The sequence below is a fragment of the Schistocerca serialis genome, chromosome 1 (genome assembly GCF_023864345.2).
Source record: "Schistocerca serialis cubense isolate TAMUIC-IGC-003099 chromosome 1, iqSchSeri2.2, whole genome shotgun sequence".
NCBI classification, from domain to species: Eukaryota; Metazoa; Arthropoda; class Insecta; order Orthoptera; family Acrididae; genus Schistocerca; species Schistocerca serialis.
The window spans coordinates 273,322,655-273,338,974 of NC_064638.1; the positions used below are offsets into that span (position 1 = coordinate 273,322,655).

At 40.8% G+C, this 16,320-nt stretch overlaps 1 protein-coding gene across 1 annotated transcript in view; it reads left to right on the forward strand.

The window, feature by feature from the left end:
* Window positions 1-9,097: 9,097 nt before the first annotated feature.
* The window catches only part of LOC126457274 (uncharacterized), a 36,900-nt gene continuing 29,677 nt past the window's right edge, over window positions 9,098-16,320 (forward strand). Inside the window, exon 1 of the mRNA XM_050093441.1 lies at window positions 9,098-9,203. Within this exon, the coding sequence (XP_049949398.1) occupies window positions 9,146-9,203 (58 nt within the window). The 5' untranslated portion in view covers window positions 9,098-9,145. The remainder of the gene's footprint in view (window positions 9,204-16,320) is intronic.

The following is a 16,320-nucleotide window of genomic DNA, read 5'->3' on the forward strand; positions in this document are numbered from 1 at the left end:
AATTATACACGGCACCATATCTTAAACCTACAGGGCCATACCAGATTCCTTTAAAATGTTTTCAAGGTAGCGCAGCATTTCACACAGAGTCAGACACGTAAATAATTTCCAATACTGGGGTACACTAGTCTTCAGAGGAAGTTGGACGGCGTTCAGCGCCTGTGTTACGTCAGCCCTAAATCCTAGAAATGACACCTTAGAGACTCAGAGATACCAAAAGCCGAAGTGAATGTCTGAGGCGTATCGTGAAACAGCAGCTCATGCCAGGGAGTCGTGTTTGGTAGAGAGGCCGTGCAGAACCACATGAGTCGTAAAACATGTAATATGAGACAGGGTACGGCCACCTCGCACACAAGTAGTGAACGAACACACAGTTGCACCTCACACACGAGCAGCGAACAAATGCACAGCTTGCACCCCACACATGAGCAGTGAATGAACGCACAGCTTGAACCTCGCACATGAGCAGTGAATGAACACACAGCTTGCACCTCGCACGTGAGCAGTGAACAAACGCACAAAAAAAAAATGGCTCTGAGCACTATGGGACTCAACATCTTAGGTCATAAGTTCCCTAGAACTTAGAACTACCTAAACCTAACTAACCTAAGGACATCACACACACCCATGCCCGAGGCAGGATTCGAACCTGCGACCGTAGCAGTCCTGCGGTTCCGGACTGCAGCGCCAGAACCGCTAGACCACCGCGGCCGGAACAAACGCACAGTTGCACCTTGCACATGAGCAGTGAACAAACGCACAGTTGCACCTTGCACATGAGCAGTGAACGAATGCACAGCTTGCACCTCGCACGCAAGCAGTGAACGAACGCACAGTTGCACCTCACACGTGAGCAGTGAATGAACGCATAGCTTGCACCTCGCACACGAGCAGTGAACGAATACACAGCTTGCATCTCCCACACGAGCAGTGAACGAATGCACAACTTCACATCATATGCTGGTACTTTGGTTGGGCTCTGTTCCAGACTCGGTGTTGACTAATCCTAGGCTCACGGACTTCTTCCCAGATATGGAGTACTTACATCTTTTTTACCAGTATCCAAACTAAATTCTTCTTCTGCTACATCGGTTACACCAACAAAATCGTCAGCAGTTTATCGTCTTTGTTTAAGATCGCCTCATCGATTTATTTTGAATAATGACTGAGATGGCGTTAATACCAAAGCTCTGAATTCTACATAGTGATTCAAAAAGATTCATCTGATTTCACAAGAATTTTCTTCTATATGCTTGAAGATAAAAACTTGTGGTGAATTTTAACTTACTTCGAAACTAAAATTTCACTTCGACGCCAGGTGAAAGTTGCAGATTGAAGAAGTTAGTGGAGGGGCCTTCCCTGTGTAGCTGCCTTGTTCGAGCGTTCGTTGTTCGCTCTGCTTCGAGGCGAGATGTCGATAAGACAGAGGAAAAAGTCGTTTTGCGTTAATTTTTTCAACACTTGCAATTCAATTACAACTAGTTTTTCTCGAGAACGCGGGACTGCATCTCTTACCGTGTATTTGGATTACGGATCTTGCATTGTAGCACTAGCCTTCAAGATCACCTGAATCACAATACACGAGGTGGGAATGGCGGGATGTGTTTTGAAGGTCTCCATCTACGTGACTTTCCTTCCGACAACTTTGAGTGAACTTTAATGCCGCTCGCAGTCCAACAGCAGTAAATACACTAACTCCAGACATGGTCGTAAAAGTCTGTGACGATTTGACTGTCGTCTGCACACAGCTGGTAAGAACATTAACAGCAACATTACAATTTTTCAGATTCATTTTTTTGTTTCATTATTGGTAATAAATTGCACAGGACATTTGGGACGGATTCATGGTTCTTCTTGCTTTGGATGACCGTCGAACCAGTAAGTTTAAATCCGATTAACTTCCCGTGTCGTTCGAAGAAAGCGGTTAGCTTTTGTCACGTCTCTGCGTCGCTCACGCAACAAGGAAAACAGAAAACAAACGTTTTTGGAAGGTGACTATCAGCAGCCGTCAAGTAATGTATAAAATGCATGTTTGACCATCAGCTGTTTCTATTTTAAACCCAAATACCAGTCGGTTTCAGTCTTAGACCATCTTCACGGATAAGGATTAAAATGGTTTAAGCCGCCACATTACATTTGTAATTACTTAAATAATGTGTAGGGCATGTCATAAATATCAATATACGACACTGAACTTTTAGAAGCAAACATACGAATACTTAAATTTAATGTTCGTATGTTTGTTTCCCCCCCCCCCCCCCCCCACCCCCCATGAACCATGGACCTTGCCGTTGATGGGGAGGCTTGCGTGCCTCAGCGATACAGATGGCCGTACCGTAGGTGCAACCACAACGGAGGGGTATCTGTTGAGAGGCCAGACAAACACGTGGTTCCTGAAGAGGGGCAGCAGCCTTTTCAGTAGTTGCAGGGGCAACAGTCTGGATGATTGACTGATCTGGCCTTGTAACATTAACCAAAACGGCCTTGCTGTGCTGGTACTGCGAACGGCTGAAAGCAAGGGGAAACTACAGCCGTATTTTTTCCCGAGGACATGCAGCTTTATTGTATGATTAAATGATGATGTCGTCCTCTTGGGTGAAATATTCCGGAGATAAAATAGTCCCCCATTCGGATCTCTGGGCGGGGACTACTCAGGAGGACGTCGTTATCAGGAGAAAGAAAACTGGCGTTCTACGGATCGGAGCGTGGAATGTCAGATCCCTTAATCGGGCAGGTAGGTTAGAAAATTTAAAAAGGGAAATGGATAGGTTAAAGTTAGATATAGTGGGAATTAGTGAAGTTCGGTGGCAGGAGGAACAAGACTTTTGGTCTGGTGATTACAGGGTTATAAATACAAAATCAAATAGGGGTAATGCAGGAGTAGGTTTAATAATGAATAAAAAAATAGGAGTCCGGGTTAGCTACTACAAACAGCATAGTGAACGCATTATTGTGGCCAAGATAGACACAAAGCCCACGCCCACTACAGTAGTACAAGTTTATATGCCAACTACCTCTGCAGATGATGAAGAAATAGATGAAATGTATGACGAGATAAAAGAAATTATTCAGGTAGTGAAGGGAGACGAAAATTTAATAGTCATGGGTGACTGGAATTTGTCAGTAGGAAAAGGGAGAGAAGGAAACATAGTAGGTGAATATGGATTGGGGGTGGAAGAAATGAAAGAGGAAGCCGCCTTGTAGAATTTTGCACAGAGCATAACTTAATCATAACTAACACTTTGTTCAAGAATCATAAAAGAAGGTTGTATACCTGGAAGAATCCTGGAGATACTAAAAGGTATCAGATAGATTATATAATGGTAAGACAGAGATTTAGGAACCAGGTTTTAAACTGTAAGACATTTCCAGGGGCAGATGTGGATTCTGACCACAATCTATTGGTTATGAACTGCAGATTGAAACTGAAGAAACTGCAAAAAGGTGGGAATTTAAGGAGATGGGACCTGGATAAACTGAAAGAACCAGAGGTTGTACAGAGTTTCAGGGAGAGCATAAGGGAACAATTGACAGCAATGGGGGAAAGAAATACAGTAGAAGAAGAATGGGTAGCTCTGAGGGATGAAGTAGTGAAGGCAGCAGACGATCAAGTAGGTAAACAGACGAGGGCTAATAGAAATCCTTGGGTAACAGAAGAAATATTGAATTTAATTGATGAAAGGAGAAAATATAAAATGCAGTAAATGAAGCAGGCAAAAAGGAATACAAACGTCTCAAAAATGAGATCGACAGGAAGTGCAAAATGGCTAAGCAGGGATGGCTAGAGGACAAATGTAAGGATGTAGCGCTTGTCTCACTAGGGGTAAGATAGATACTGCCTACAGGAAAATTAAAGAGACCTTTGGAGAGAAGAGAACCACTTATATGAATATCAAGAGCTCAGATGGCAACCCAGTTCTAAGCAAAGAAGGGAAGGCAGAAAGGTGGAAGGAGTATATAGAGGGTTTATACAAGGGCAATGTACTTGAGGACAATATTATGGAAATGGAAGAGGATGTAGATGAAGACGAAATGGGAGATAAGATACTGCGTGAAGAGTTTGAAGAGCACTGAAAGATCTGAGTCGAAAGAAGGCCCCGGGAGTAGACAACATTCCATTAGAACTACTGATGGCCTTGGGAGAGCCAGTCATGACAAAACTCTACCATCTGGTGAGCAAGATGTATGAGACAGGCGAAATACCCTCAGACGTCAAGAAGAATATAATAATTCCAATCCCAAAGAAAGCAGGTGTTGACAGATGTGAAAATTACCGAACTATCAGTTTAATAAGTCACAGCTGCAAAATACTAACGCGAATTCCTTACAGACGAATGGAAAAACTGGGAAGCGGACCTCGGGGAAGATCAGTTTGGATTCCGTAGAAATGTTGGAACACGTGAGGCAATACTAACCTTACGACTTATCTTAGAAGAAAGATTAAGGAAAGGCAAACCTACGTTTCTAGCATTTGTAGACTTAGAGAAAGCTTTTGACAATGTTAACTGGAATACTCTCTTTCAAATTCTGAAGGTGGCAGGGGTAAAATACAGGGAGCGAAAGGCTATTTGCAATTTGTACAGGAACCAGATGGCAGTTATAAGAGTCGAGGGGCATGAAAGGGAAGCAGTGGTTGCGAAAGGAGTGAGACAGGGTTGTAGCCTCTCCCCGATGTTATTCAATCTGTATATTGAGCAAGCAGTAAAGGTAAAAAAAGAAAAATTCGGAGTAGGTATTAAAATTCATGGAGAAGAAGTAAAAACTTTGAGGTTCGCCGATGACATTGTAATTCTGTCAGAGACAGCAAAGGACTTGGAAGAGCTGTTGAACGGAATGGACAGTGTCTTGAAAGGAGGATATAAGATGAACATCAACAAAAGCAAAACGAGGATAATGGAATGTAGTCAAATTAAATCGGGTGATGCTGAGGGTATTAGATTAGGAAATTAGGCACTTAAAGTAGTAAAGGAGTTTTGCTATTTAGGGAGTAAAATAACTGATGATGGTCGAAGTAGAGTAGTCTGGCAATGGCAAGGAAAGCGTTTCTGAAGAAGAAAAATTTGTTAACATCGAGTATAGATTTAAGTGTCAGGAAGTCGTTTCTGAAAGTATTTGTATGGAGTGTAGCCATGTATGGAAGTGAAACATGGACGATAAATAGTTCGGACAGGAGGAGAATAGAAGCTTTCGAAATGTGGTGCTACAGAATAACGCTGAAGATTAGATGGGTAGATCACATAACTAATGAGGAGGTACTGAATAGAATTGGAGAGAAGAGGAGTTTGTGGCACAACTTGACTAGAAGAAGGGAGCTGTTGGTAGGACATGTACTGAAGCATCAAGGGATCACATATTTAGCATTGGAGGGCAGCGTGGAGGGTAAAAATCGTAGAGGGAGACCAAGAGATGAATACACTAAGCAGATTCAGAAGGATGTAGGTTGCAGTAGGTACTGGGAGATGAAGAAGCTTGCACAGGATAGAGTAGCATGGAGAGCTGCATCAAACCAGTCTCAGGACTGAAGACCACAACAACATGTTTGTTTCTAAAAGTCCCGTGTCGTATATTGATATTTATGTCATACCACACGTTCGCTGGTACCTTTAATAACGTCTTCGAGTTCTTATGAACGAAGCACTATAGAGACGTGCGATTTTCATTTTGCCCAATCGTCGGCCCCTTCAAGTTATCATTATTCGCTTTATAATTAATAATATATAAGACGAAATGATTTCAGGAAGGACTTGAAGAAATCGAAAAAGAAATGATTGGGAGGAGGATGCATCCGGCGTATAGACAAGTCAAAACATCATTCGTTTAAATTAAAAATAAGGGTTGTAACATTAAGAGCGCAATGGAAATTCCACTGTTAAACACAGAAGAGACCTTTCTTCACGTAGAGAAAATACTTTGTAGGTCTCTATGAGGATGAGGATTTCTCTGATGACGTGCCAGAAGAAGAAACAGGAGTTGACATGAAAGATATAAGGGATCCGGTATTAGAGTCAGAATACAAAGGAGACCCGAAACACATGGGATTAAATAAATGAGATAACATTCCATCGGAACTGCTAAAATCATTGGGTGAAGTGACAACCGAACGACTGTTCAAGTTGGTGAGCAAGATGTACGAGACTGGCGACGTACCATCAGACTTCCGGAAAAGCATAATCCACACAATTCCGAAGATAGCAAGGGCAGGGAAGTGTGAGCACTGTCACACAATCGGCTTAACAGCTCATGCAGTCAAGCTGCCGACAAGGATAATACACAGAAGAACAGAAAAAGCAAATTAATGACTTGTTAGGTGAGGATCAGTTTGGCTTTAGGGAAGGTAAAGGCACCAGAGAGGTGATCTTGACGTTGCGCTTGATAGTCCAAGCAAGACTGTACAAAAATCAAGACACGCTCTTAGCATTCATCGAGTTAGAAAAAGCGTTCGACTACTTAAAATTGTGCTAGATATTCGAAATACTTAGAAACATAGGATTAAGCTCTGCAGACGGGTAATATAAAATATGTACCAGAACCAAGAGAGAACAATGAGATTGGAAGGCCGGGATTAAAATTCAGGCTGAAAGAATATCAATGATAAGATTCGCTGAAAACATTGCCATTCTCAAGTGAAAGTGAAGAAGAACTACAGGATCTCTTGGATGGAATGGACAGTCTAATGGATAAAGTATATGGAGTGCGAGTAAACCAGAAAAAGAAAAAGGCAATGAAATTTAGCGGAGATGAGAATAGCGAGAAACTTAGCATAAAAACTGGGAATCACGAAGTAGATGAAGTTTAGGAATTCTGCTACCTTGGAAGCAAAATAAGCCCTGACGGAAGAGGCAAGGAGGTCATAAAACACAGACGAGCATAGACAAAGAGAGCATTCATGGCAAGGTGAAGTCTGCTAGTGTGAAACATAGGCCTTAATTTGAAGAGGAAAATTCTGGTAACGTATGTCTGGAGCACAGCATTGCATGACAGTGAATCATAGACCGTGAGGAAACTGGAACGGAGGAGAATCGAATGGTTTGAGATGTGGTGCAACAGAAGAATGTTGAAAAACATGTGGGTTGATAGGATAAGGATGTTCTGTTCAGAATCGGCGAAGGAACGAACACTTGGAAAACACTGACAAGAAGAAGGGCAGAGGATAAGAACTGTAAGGGAAGACAGAGGTTGGAATAAACGCAACAAGTAATTGAGGATGTAGGGTGCAAGGGATACTCTGATAAGAATAGTTTAAGACAGAAGAAGAGTTCGTGACGGGCTGAATTAAGCCAACCAGAAGACTGATGACAAAAGAAGTTCTTACTGAGGATTCCCGCTATCGTACGAGTTTTTTCAACAAAATAGAATCATCATACACTGGAATGACCCAATATTCTTCTAAAACTATGTTTTATTTAATTGTACATGGCCTTGTTCCGTAACCTGTTGCAAAAATTATTAAGATCGACCAACATCGTTTCATTAACAAAAGTTTTATTCCCAGGAAACGAATTATTCGCTACCAAGAACGTCTTAGGAAAAGTTCTTATAAAATTCATGGATGTATAAAAAATACCATAGAATAACAGATTCCACTGAACTCTCAAACGTTTTCCCTTTTAATATACAGGTAAGACAAAATATCTTTGCGGCTGTTTGTTATTGTGCGTTTGCTGTTTTCAATGTACAGTGTGCATTGTAAATCATGTCAGCGATGTTTAATATGTGTGGGTTTCTGCGTAAGTAGTGTCCTACAAGAAAACTGGAAGTATTTTTTTTCAAATCCGCTATGACATATATTTTATGATCCATCATTAATCAGAAAATTGTGTTTATTTATGTATTACAGCAAAGGTAACAGAGTAATTCAGCACCTCACAGATCGAAAACATTATCATCATCTTCTCTTACAGGGAGTAAGCTAACTGCTTGTTCCGTTTTCAAAGGTTATTGTTCGGCCCATCTCATTTGGGGCCTACCGCGGCTTCTTTTCCCTCTCCGACTGTATCTCTGCAGCTGTCACATCAGTCTTTCTCCTTTCATTCTGCTCACTTGCCCTTTCCACCTGTTTCTGTATTTCTCTGTTGTGTTGTTTACCCCTTCAACGGCCAGTTCTCTAATTTGTTCATTCCTAATCCGGTATTGACGTGTACAACCTTCTACCGCTCATAGAAATCTCATTTCAGTTGTTTATATTTTACTCTTACCCTTCTCTGTGAGAATCTAGGTTTCACTTCCTCACAGCAGAGTGCGTCACAGCCATAGTTTTATAAAACTTTATTTTTATTTCCCTTCTAACTCTGTTCTTTAAGATTCTATTCATAGAGCTACATATACAATGAAACTGATGAAGCTTGTTGTCTATATCTATATTGTGCTGACAACGTATTTGGTTTCCTAAATAATTAAAACAGTTAACTTGTTCAGCTGAGACAGCCGGCTGCTGTGACCGTGCGGTTCTAGGCGCTGTCCGGAACCGCGCTGCTGCTACGGTCGCAGGTTCGAACCCTGCCTCAGGCATGGATGTGTGTGATGTCATTAGGTTAGTTAGGTTTAAGTAGTTCTAAGTCTAGGGGACTGATGACCTCAGATGTTAAGTCCCATAGTGCTTAGAGCCATTTGAACCATTTTCAGCTGGGAGAGAACATCGTAAACATTGCACATACATTTCATAATACCCGAAAAACGCACTTGAAAATGGGAATAATTTTCCGAAACGCATCTTGTAGGAACTCATAAAAGTAAATCGCGTGCCGTAGTAGCAGCAAAAGTTATTTTTATATACAAACCCTTTTTTTACAGTCGCAGGTTTTCGGCAAGCATTTCTACTGGATAAAATAAAATACAATCCTCTTTATTGCCAATAGATGGCTGGCACAACGAAAACAATAATTCTTCCTTGTAAACGGTCTCCCTCAGGAACGAAACCGAAACAGCAATGCTGCCTGTGACGCATGCACTCTGATTCCCCGCGCAGGACCGATGACGAGGAAAACAGACACAGGGGAGGTGAACGTCGTGCGTCACGCCACGGAATTGACCTGTGACGTCACTGTTCTTCCCAGTTCCCGTTGGACGCAACCGGCGTGTTGTCCACATGTGTATTTATTCCGCGGCGACTCACACTGCGAAGCACTGTTCCAGATTCCCCCTCACAATGCAGTCGAGCCGCCTCCCGGAGATGTGTCTGATGACGAGCGTGGTTTTACTGCTAGGTAAGTACAACTGCATTCAGATTTCTGTGCGACGTGTCTCCTTCATTCTTGATTAAATTTTGTCTTGTAGTAAGCCAATGATTGTGGTTTGCTGTAAATTTACTTAAGCCGTACTTCCGTGTACAGTAATATCTTACACGCGTTTAGATCGTCTTATTTCCCTTGCTGTACCTATTCACAAAACAAAAAACGTTGTCGTGCTTCTCCATTGCTGCTGTCTGCCTCTCGTACAAGTCACCCTGTATTGCACGCAAAATCTGGTACCATTAAGAAAAAGTTGAAGGACTTCACTTTTGTAGCCCCAGTAATTTTTTCCAAAAATTAAAGGATATTTCTCTTCGTTCAACATTGAATTAAATCCTCGTTTCTGCTTAAAGTACTTTCCCTTCCTTGTTCTTTTTATTTACTTTTTCTGTCCGTTTTCCCTTCTTTCATTACTTACTTAGATAACCAACTGCTGTTCTCTCGGCAAAACAAAGAAACTTGAATTATTTCCAAAAATGGCTCTGAGCACTATGGGACTTAACTTCTAAGGTCATCAGTCCCCTAGAAGTTATAACTACTTAAACCTAACTAACCTAAGGACATCACACACATCCATGCCCGAGGCAGGATTCGAACCTGCGACCGTAGCGGTTGCGCGGTTCCAGACTGTAGCGCCTAGAACCGCTCGGCCACCGCAGCCGGCTGAATTATTTCCAAGTTAGCCATGACTTTATGTAAATATGTGAAAGCATAAGGCATGTTACATTACGGCTAGGTTAAGTAACGTGTATTGTAATTGATGTGTGATGCAATGTAAATGATTTTTTTGAGTAATATCGGCAGGATAAAAAATAACGAACAGAAAAGTAATAATTTTGTTGGAGTGACCATTTTCTGCATCAGTTATATTGATATAAGTTTGATGTATAAAAATAATTTATTTCATCGGAAATATCTGGCATGGATTTTATGCCAAGTATGTTGGTATGACGATTGGAATATTATGTTGCTACTAGCGGAAAGCGTTTTACGGAGTAAAACCTGGGACGAAGTAGCGTAACAATGACATACGAAATGTCAAATACTGGAATATAAAAATTAAGATAACTGCGATCTGATTGAACTTGTTATAAAAACTGGCTGATGCCTCCTAGACATTGTCGTAAGACACAGGATTTTTAATTTTTGTTTACCATAGCTGGAATGCTCGCAGGGAGTTAGTGGAGATCTTGAAATTTAACAACATTCACGACGCTGTCTGGAACAGTCCCTTAATGCGTCTGTGTCGCAATCGAGAGGCCATGTTTAGGAACGGATATAAAGCGCTTAATGAACCGAGTCATTTTCGTAATCTGCGTTCGGAGACGCAAGCATTTTCTTGAATCATCTTGCAGAAGAAAACCAATTTCATTTTTAGGGTTGTATTCACGACTTAGTTTTGATACAAACACTAAGGTACATAAACAGATAATGAAAGTACAAAATCTACTATTTCAAAATCTGCGAAACCTTTTTAAGACTTAGTTGCCTATTGTCGATACTGAGGTAGGAATCTTGAGGACGAGACTGTACTCTGATGTAACATTTCTAAATTAAGTTCTATTGAGTTGGTGGTTCAGTGGTAAATTGCCAGATTACGAATCGAAAGGTTTCAGCAACTGGCTGAGTCAATTTCAACAACTGAGGAAGGCAACTACAGACCACTAGAATGAGATCGTAGTAAAGCTCTTGGCTGGGTTTTGCGCAGATGCCAAAATGACAAACGTTGACTCTCAACCAGCTTTGAAATATTTGTTTTTGGTGTCTTTCCTTCGCATGGACATACTTGGCGTAACGTTCTCTATTTTTAAACGTTCATGTACTGCGTAAGCCAAAATGACATGTCTGGAGTATTTCGTAATGTTATTAACTAGTAATAGTCCTTCAGTGGGGTATAGAGTAGTGCCTCTGTACGGGACAAAATTTTTATTGTTCTTATAATCTCTATGCACGATACAAGGCGGAGACAGCACAACTTTAACACGATCCTGCTTGAATATCGATTCTCTAAATTTACGCAACAGGACTTCGCAAGAATATTGCTATGCTCCCAGAGACTCTCATTTAAATTCCGTTAGAATCCCTTTTAAATTTGATACGGGCTATACCGAGCTGTTGCGATCCTAGCAGTGTATGTCAGTTTAGACTGTGCTAGAATGTCTTCACAACCTGTTGTACGTAGTTTAAAAGTACTCAGTCTACCAGAAACCTCTCAGCACATCTTAAGGATTCAATTTGCCTTACCTACTTTAATTCCGTATGTTCCATTTCATGTCACTTCATAATATTACCATTAGATATTGAAACGTTCCAACCCAAGCTACCTGATTTCCAATATTGCGGCCTCTCGGTCTCTGTGCTGCTATTTTCTGAGCAGAGGGTAAGATTTGCTTTCTTGTGAAATAAGCTACACACACTGATAGCTGCTAGGTGAACCGCTTAAGACCATCTTCGGGAATATACGCTCATATATCGCCCATTAAGAATATATAATGCGGGGTTTTTGTTCTGATGGGACTCCAAAGAAGTTCTGACACAGACTGAAATGATAAACATATTTATTATAATGTGAATATGTGTATACAAATGATGCTTTCGTTCATCAAAATTGTCTGATAGACCGAAAATGGTAGTAAAGAAAATGCGATTGACCTAGCAGTTGTCCTGTGTGTTTCATGCATACAAACAGTATTAGTCGTAACTGAACTGCCTACACATCCTAGTGTACGTGAAGAAAAATAGCGTTTAATTGCACAAATAAATTTGGAAAAGGAACAAATAGTATCTAACACAGATACGCGCGTGTGTGCAGATGTTTAATATAATGAACTGCCATAGCACTTAAATTTTCAGAAGGGATACGTCACTAACTTTATTTTTTGACAGTAGCTGCTGTGTCTCATAGTACTGGTGGATATGAGGCTCGAAAATAAATTAATTCAAATTTAAAAAATTTGGAGCAGTGAAAGACTTATTAAAACCCACGTTCGCTTTAACGTTATAAGCTGTATTTTGGTTCTGAACAAAGTTACGATAATGTTGGAAGCTGAAGAATGGCAAATTTTTTGTCAAACGTAAAAAAAATCGGTAAACAGTGACTGGTTGACGTTTGTTCATAAATTAATTGCTGTCTCGTGGTTACATACTCAAATGAAACATTGTTTGACACAGATGTTATAACTAAAGGCTCAAGAGTTTAGTACGACAGTGGCCGCCTTTACAACTGACAGCTGTTCACCGTAGAAAGCTTACGGGATTGTGGGGCCTTGGAGTGTCTACAGGGTGGTCCATTGATAGTGACCGGGCCAAATATCTCAATACATAAGCATCAAGCGAAAAAACTACAAAGAACGAAACTCGTCTAGCTTGAAGGGGAAACCAGATGGCGCTATGGATGGCCCGCTAGATGGCGCTGTCATAGGTCAAACGGATATCAGCTGCGTTTTTTAAATAGGAACCCCATTTTTATTACACATTCGTGAAGTACGTAAAGAAATATGAATGTTTTAGTTGGACCACTTTCGTCGCTTTGTGATAGATGGCGCTGTAATAGAGCTTAACAGAATGGAGACAGGCTTCACTACTGAACGTGATTTGCTGTTCTAAGATTAGCTCCATATTGTTCAGATTTAAATCCAGTGGAACTGATCTGTCACACCATTAAATATAAGTATCAGCAAGAAATATCCCTAATCTGTGGGAGGACACTCATGAAGCTGCTTAAAAGTACTTGTAACAGACTGGGCTAAAACGCATAAGAACGTCAAAAGTGTTGAACAGGTTATAATGCTGTCTGTTTGCATTTGAAAGTGGTGACGCAGAACGTGACTAAGGCAGTGGCATTCGGCGAATGGAAATGCAGCAGTGCCTAGTGATGAAAGTGATGGAAACCACAATTTACTATAGAATTTCAGACGTAGTTTTAAAGTTAAAAATTTGTTCTGGGCACGATCTTTTCTTTTCCGAACTCTACTTGGTACTCGAAAATTGTGTGTTCTGCTTGATCTATATTATTCAGTAAAGCTTTGGATATAATTTTTTAGGTGACTGGAAGTAGACATGTGCCTCGGTAATTGTTTGTCTCTGTCTTGTCACCCTCCTTGTGTAGCGGATGGATTATGCTTAGTTTCGAATCGTCCGATATTTTTCTTTCTGTAATCTTTAATAGCCTCATAAATAGTTTCAGCTGCCCTCTTCTCTCTCAGCTTCGACATCTTAGCTAATATGCCGTCTTCACCTGACGCTGTTTTTCAGCTGGCCGATGTATCGTTCAGTTTGATGCAGTGATGATGGTTCTGAATGTGGGTTTTCTTCTTGAGGCTGTCTGAAAATTAGTCTGTGTTGGCTCCTCGCAGTTTAGAAAATTTTTGAACTAATTAGCTAGTAGCTCATAGTTGCCTATGTCGTTGGTAATCAGTTTGCCTGTTGAATCTTTGAAATGTAGGCTCGTTGACTTGTAACCTGTTATTTCTTCGTTGGAAACTTCGTTGAAAACTTTCTTTGTGTTTTAGTCCTGTATGAAACTCTATTTCCTCTAATCGTTTCGTCATATTTCCGTTTTCTATTCGAATAATTTTTGACTACTGTTTTGATCTCTGTAAATGTATTCGTTTCTTTCTGCCGGTGTTTCATTTTTTCCACGCAGTTAGTCTACGCCCTATCGTTTCGTCACATATTATTCCAACACCTATGTTTTCTTCTTGAGGCTGTCTGAAAATTAGTCTTTGTGTTGGCTCCTCGCAGTTTAGAAAAATTTTGAACTAATTAGCTAGTAGCTCATAGTTGTCTATGTCGTTGGTAATCGTTCATCATTTCTATCATTCTTCTGGTTTTATCCCAGTTTCTCATCTTCTATGCGTGAAGATTTTTGACGAATTCGTTCCTGTACTGACAAATTTTGTTAATTGTATGGCCTTTTTAATTTTGACGTTTGGCCTTTGATTTAAACTGGCTTTGATTTCTTTTAAAAAGTTGTGCTATTCAACTCCTGACACATTCCTGTTTTCTCTATGGTTTTGTGGGGTTATTACCAAATGATCCAGATTAGAGCCTAAATGTCTATTAGACCACCAGGTCTTCTCTCTCCTTGTCAATTTCTTGAGAAAGGTTGACGTTAAGTCAAACTGGCTGCAGAAGTTGATGAGCCCATCTCAATTCTTATTGGTGCGTTTGTGTGCAGGAAAATTTTCTACTATTACCTAGTATTTCTCTTCTCTGCCAATCTGTCCACTGAAGTCTCCTACGAGTAGTTTTACTTTGTGCTTTGTGTTTTTTGATGTCTTATTTTCTAGTGTCTTCCAAAATTGTTAGATTTCTTCTGTTGTCGTTGTTGTTGGTAGGTGCATGTGCGTTTATGATGGTATAGCCCTTGTTTGCAGATCTAACAGAGAGAAGATATTCGGTCTGATGGGGACGCGAAATTCGTTGTGGATTCTGTTAGATTTTGACCATGAAAGCTGTTCCACGCAGATACTTTATTTATTCTTTGTGACCGGTTTTCCTTTACAGATCCTGTAGCCCTCTGTCAAATGTGTTTGATGTGTTTATAGGGCAATTTTTATTCTTTTTTCTTTCTTCATTTTTCACACTTAGTCTCTCTGTAAAGCTAAACTAGATCAGATGGTTCAAATGCCTCTAAGCACTATGGGACTTAACATCTGAGGTCATCAGTTCCCTAGACTTAGAACTACTTAAACCTAAGGACATCACAAACATCCATGCCCGAGGCAGGATTCGAACCTGCAACCGTAGCAGCAGCGCGGTTCCGGACTGAAGAGCTTACAACCACTCGACCACAAACTAGCACAGACAAATTCATTTTTGTGCATACATACATACAGACAGGTAGCTTAGTATAGGAGAGGAAACTCTCATGCACTAAGCTCTTAATCTCAGAGTTGTGACTGCACTTTACGTCCTCAATTATTTATTGGCTGTATTTTCTCTCCTTTTATAATTTTACCCTCTAAAACTATCTGTAGTAACAAGAACGTTATCCCCTGATACCTTAAACCCGTGTCCTGTCTCTTCATTTCAATGTTTTCCATATGTTCCTTTCTTCACCGATTCTGTGGAGAACAAACTGAATCATCTTGTCAGTCCACCTAATTTGGAACATCTTTCTGTCTACCTCAAATGCTTAGTCATTTCTTTTCCAGTGTTCCCAGAGCACATGATTCACTACGATACAACGCTTTAACTTACATTCTCAGGAATTTTTCTCAGATGGTCACTGTTTAATACCAGCAGACTTCCCTTGGTCAGGTCCTTCTACGTAACGACCCACCCCAACAATGTGGTCGTGGAACAGACCGACGATATCTCTCATATTGGTGGAATGTCCCCTTCTTTCGGCCCTTTGTGTTAAGTATAGTCTTTCCGATTCCTTAAATTTAATATTAGCAGACTATCCACGGATGGTTGAACTGGTCCTCAGTTTCCTTGGTGAAAGTGGTTATTATTTCCAGGTATAGGGTTGTACTTTAGTCTTGGAGCAGGGGCAATTTGGCTGTGGTTGGGACTACTTTTACAGCCTTCTCGGTCTGTGACTCCATGACCGCCCTCCCCCCTTTTTTCAGTTTTTAGATTTGGTCTCATCTTTTATGCCTTTACTGTGTGTTTAATGACCATTATTTTATAATTTGACTCCTCTGACTGGATCCGTCCACTTTTAGTATACCCTCTTTCTTCTGTGACCCACTTCGGAATCGTGGGACTGATGATCTGGCAGTTTGGTCCCATAACCCCTCTATCAATCAATTCCCTTGGTCAGGAATAATAGTCTTAGCATGTGCTAGCCTTTTTAAGTCGTCTCTTCTTTGACCATCATAATTTGCTTCCAAGGTAGCGCCGATTGAAGCTTATCCTTAATCTAATTTCAGGTAATCCTATATACTTTCTTCTCTCTAAAGTTTGTCCTTAAAAGAGGACGCGCCTACAGATTTCGGCCAGTGAATGTGACAGGAGCAGGAGCTCTTGAATTGTTTTTGGCGAGGTTTGGGCGACATAAGAGCCAATTGTTGGCGTCGTTCCAGACAGCGGATGGCGCAGTGCAAAGAGTATAGACTGACAATCCGAGGGTCGTGGAGTCGAG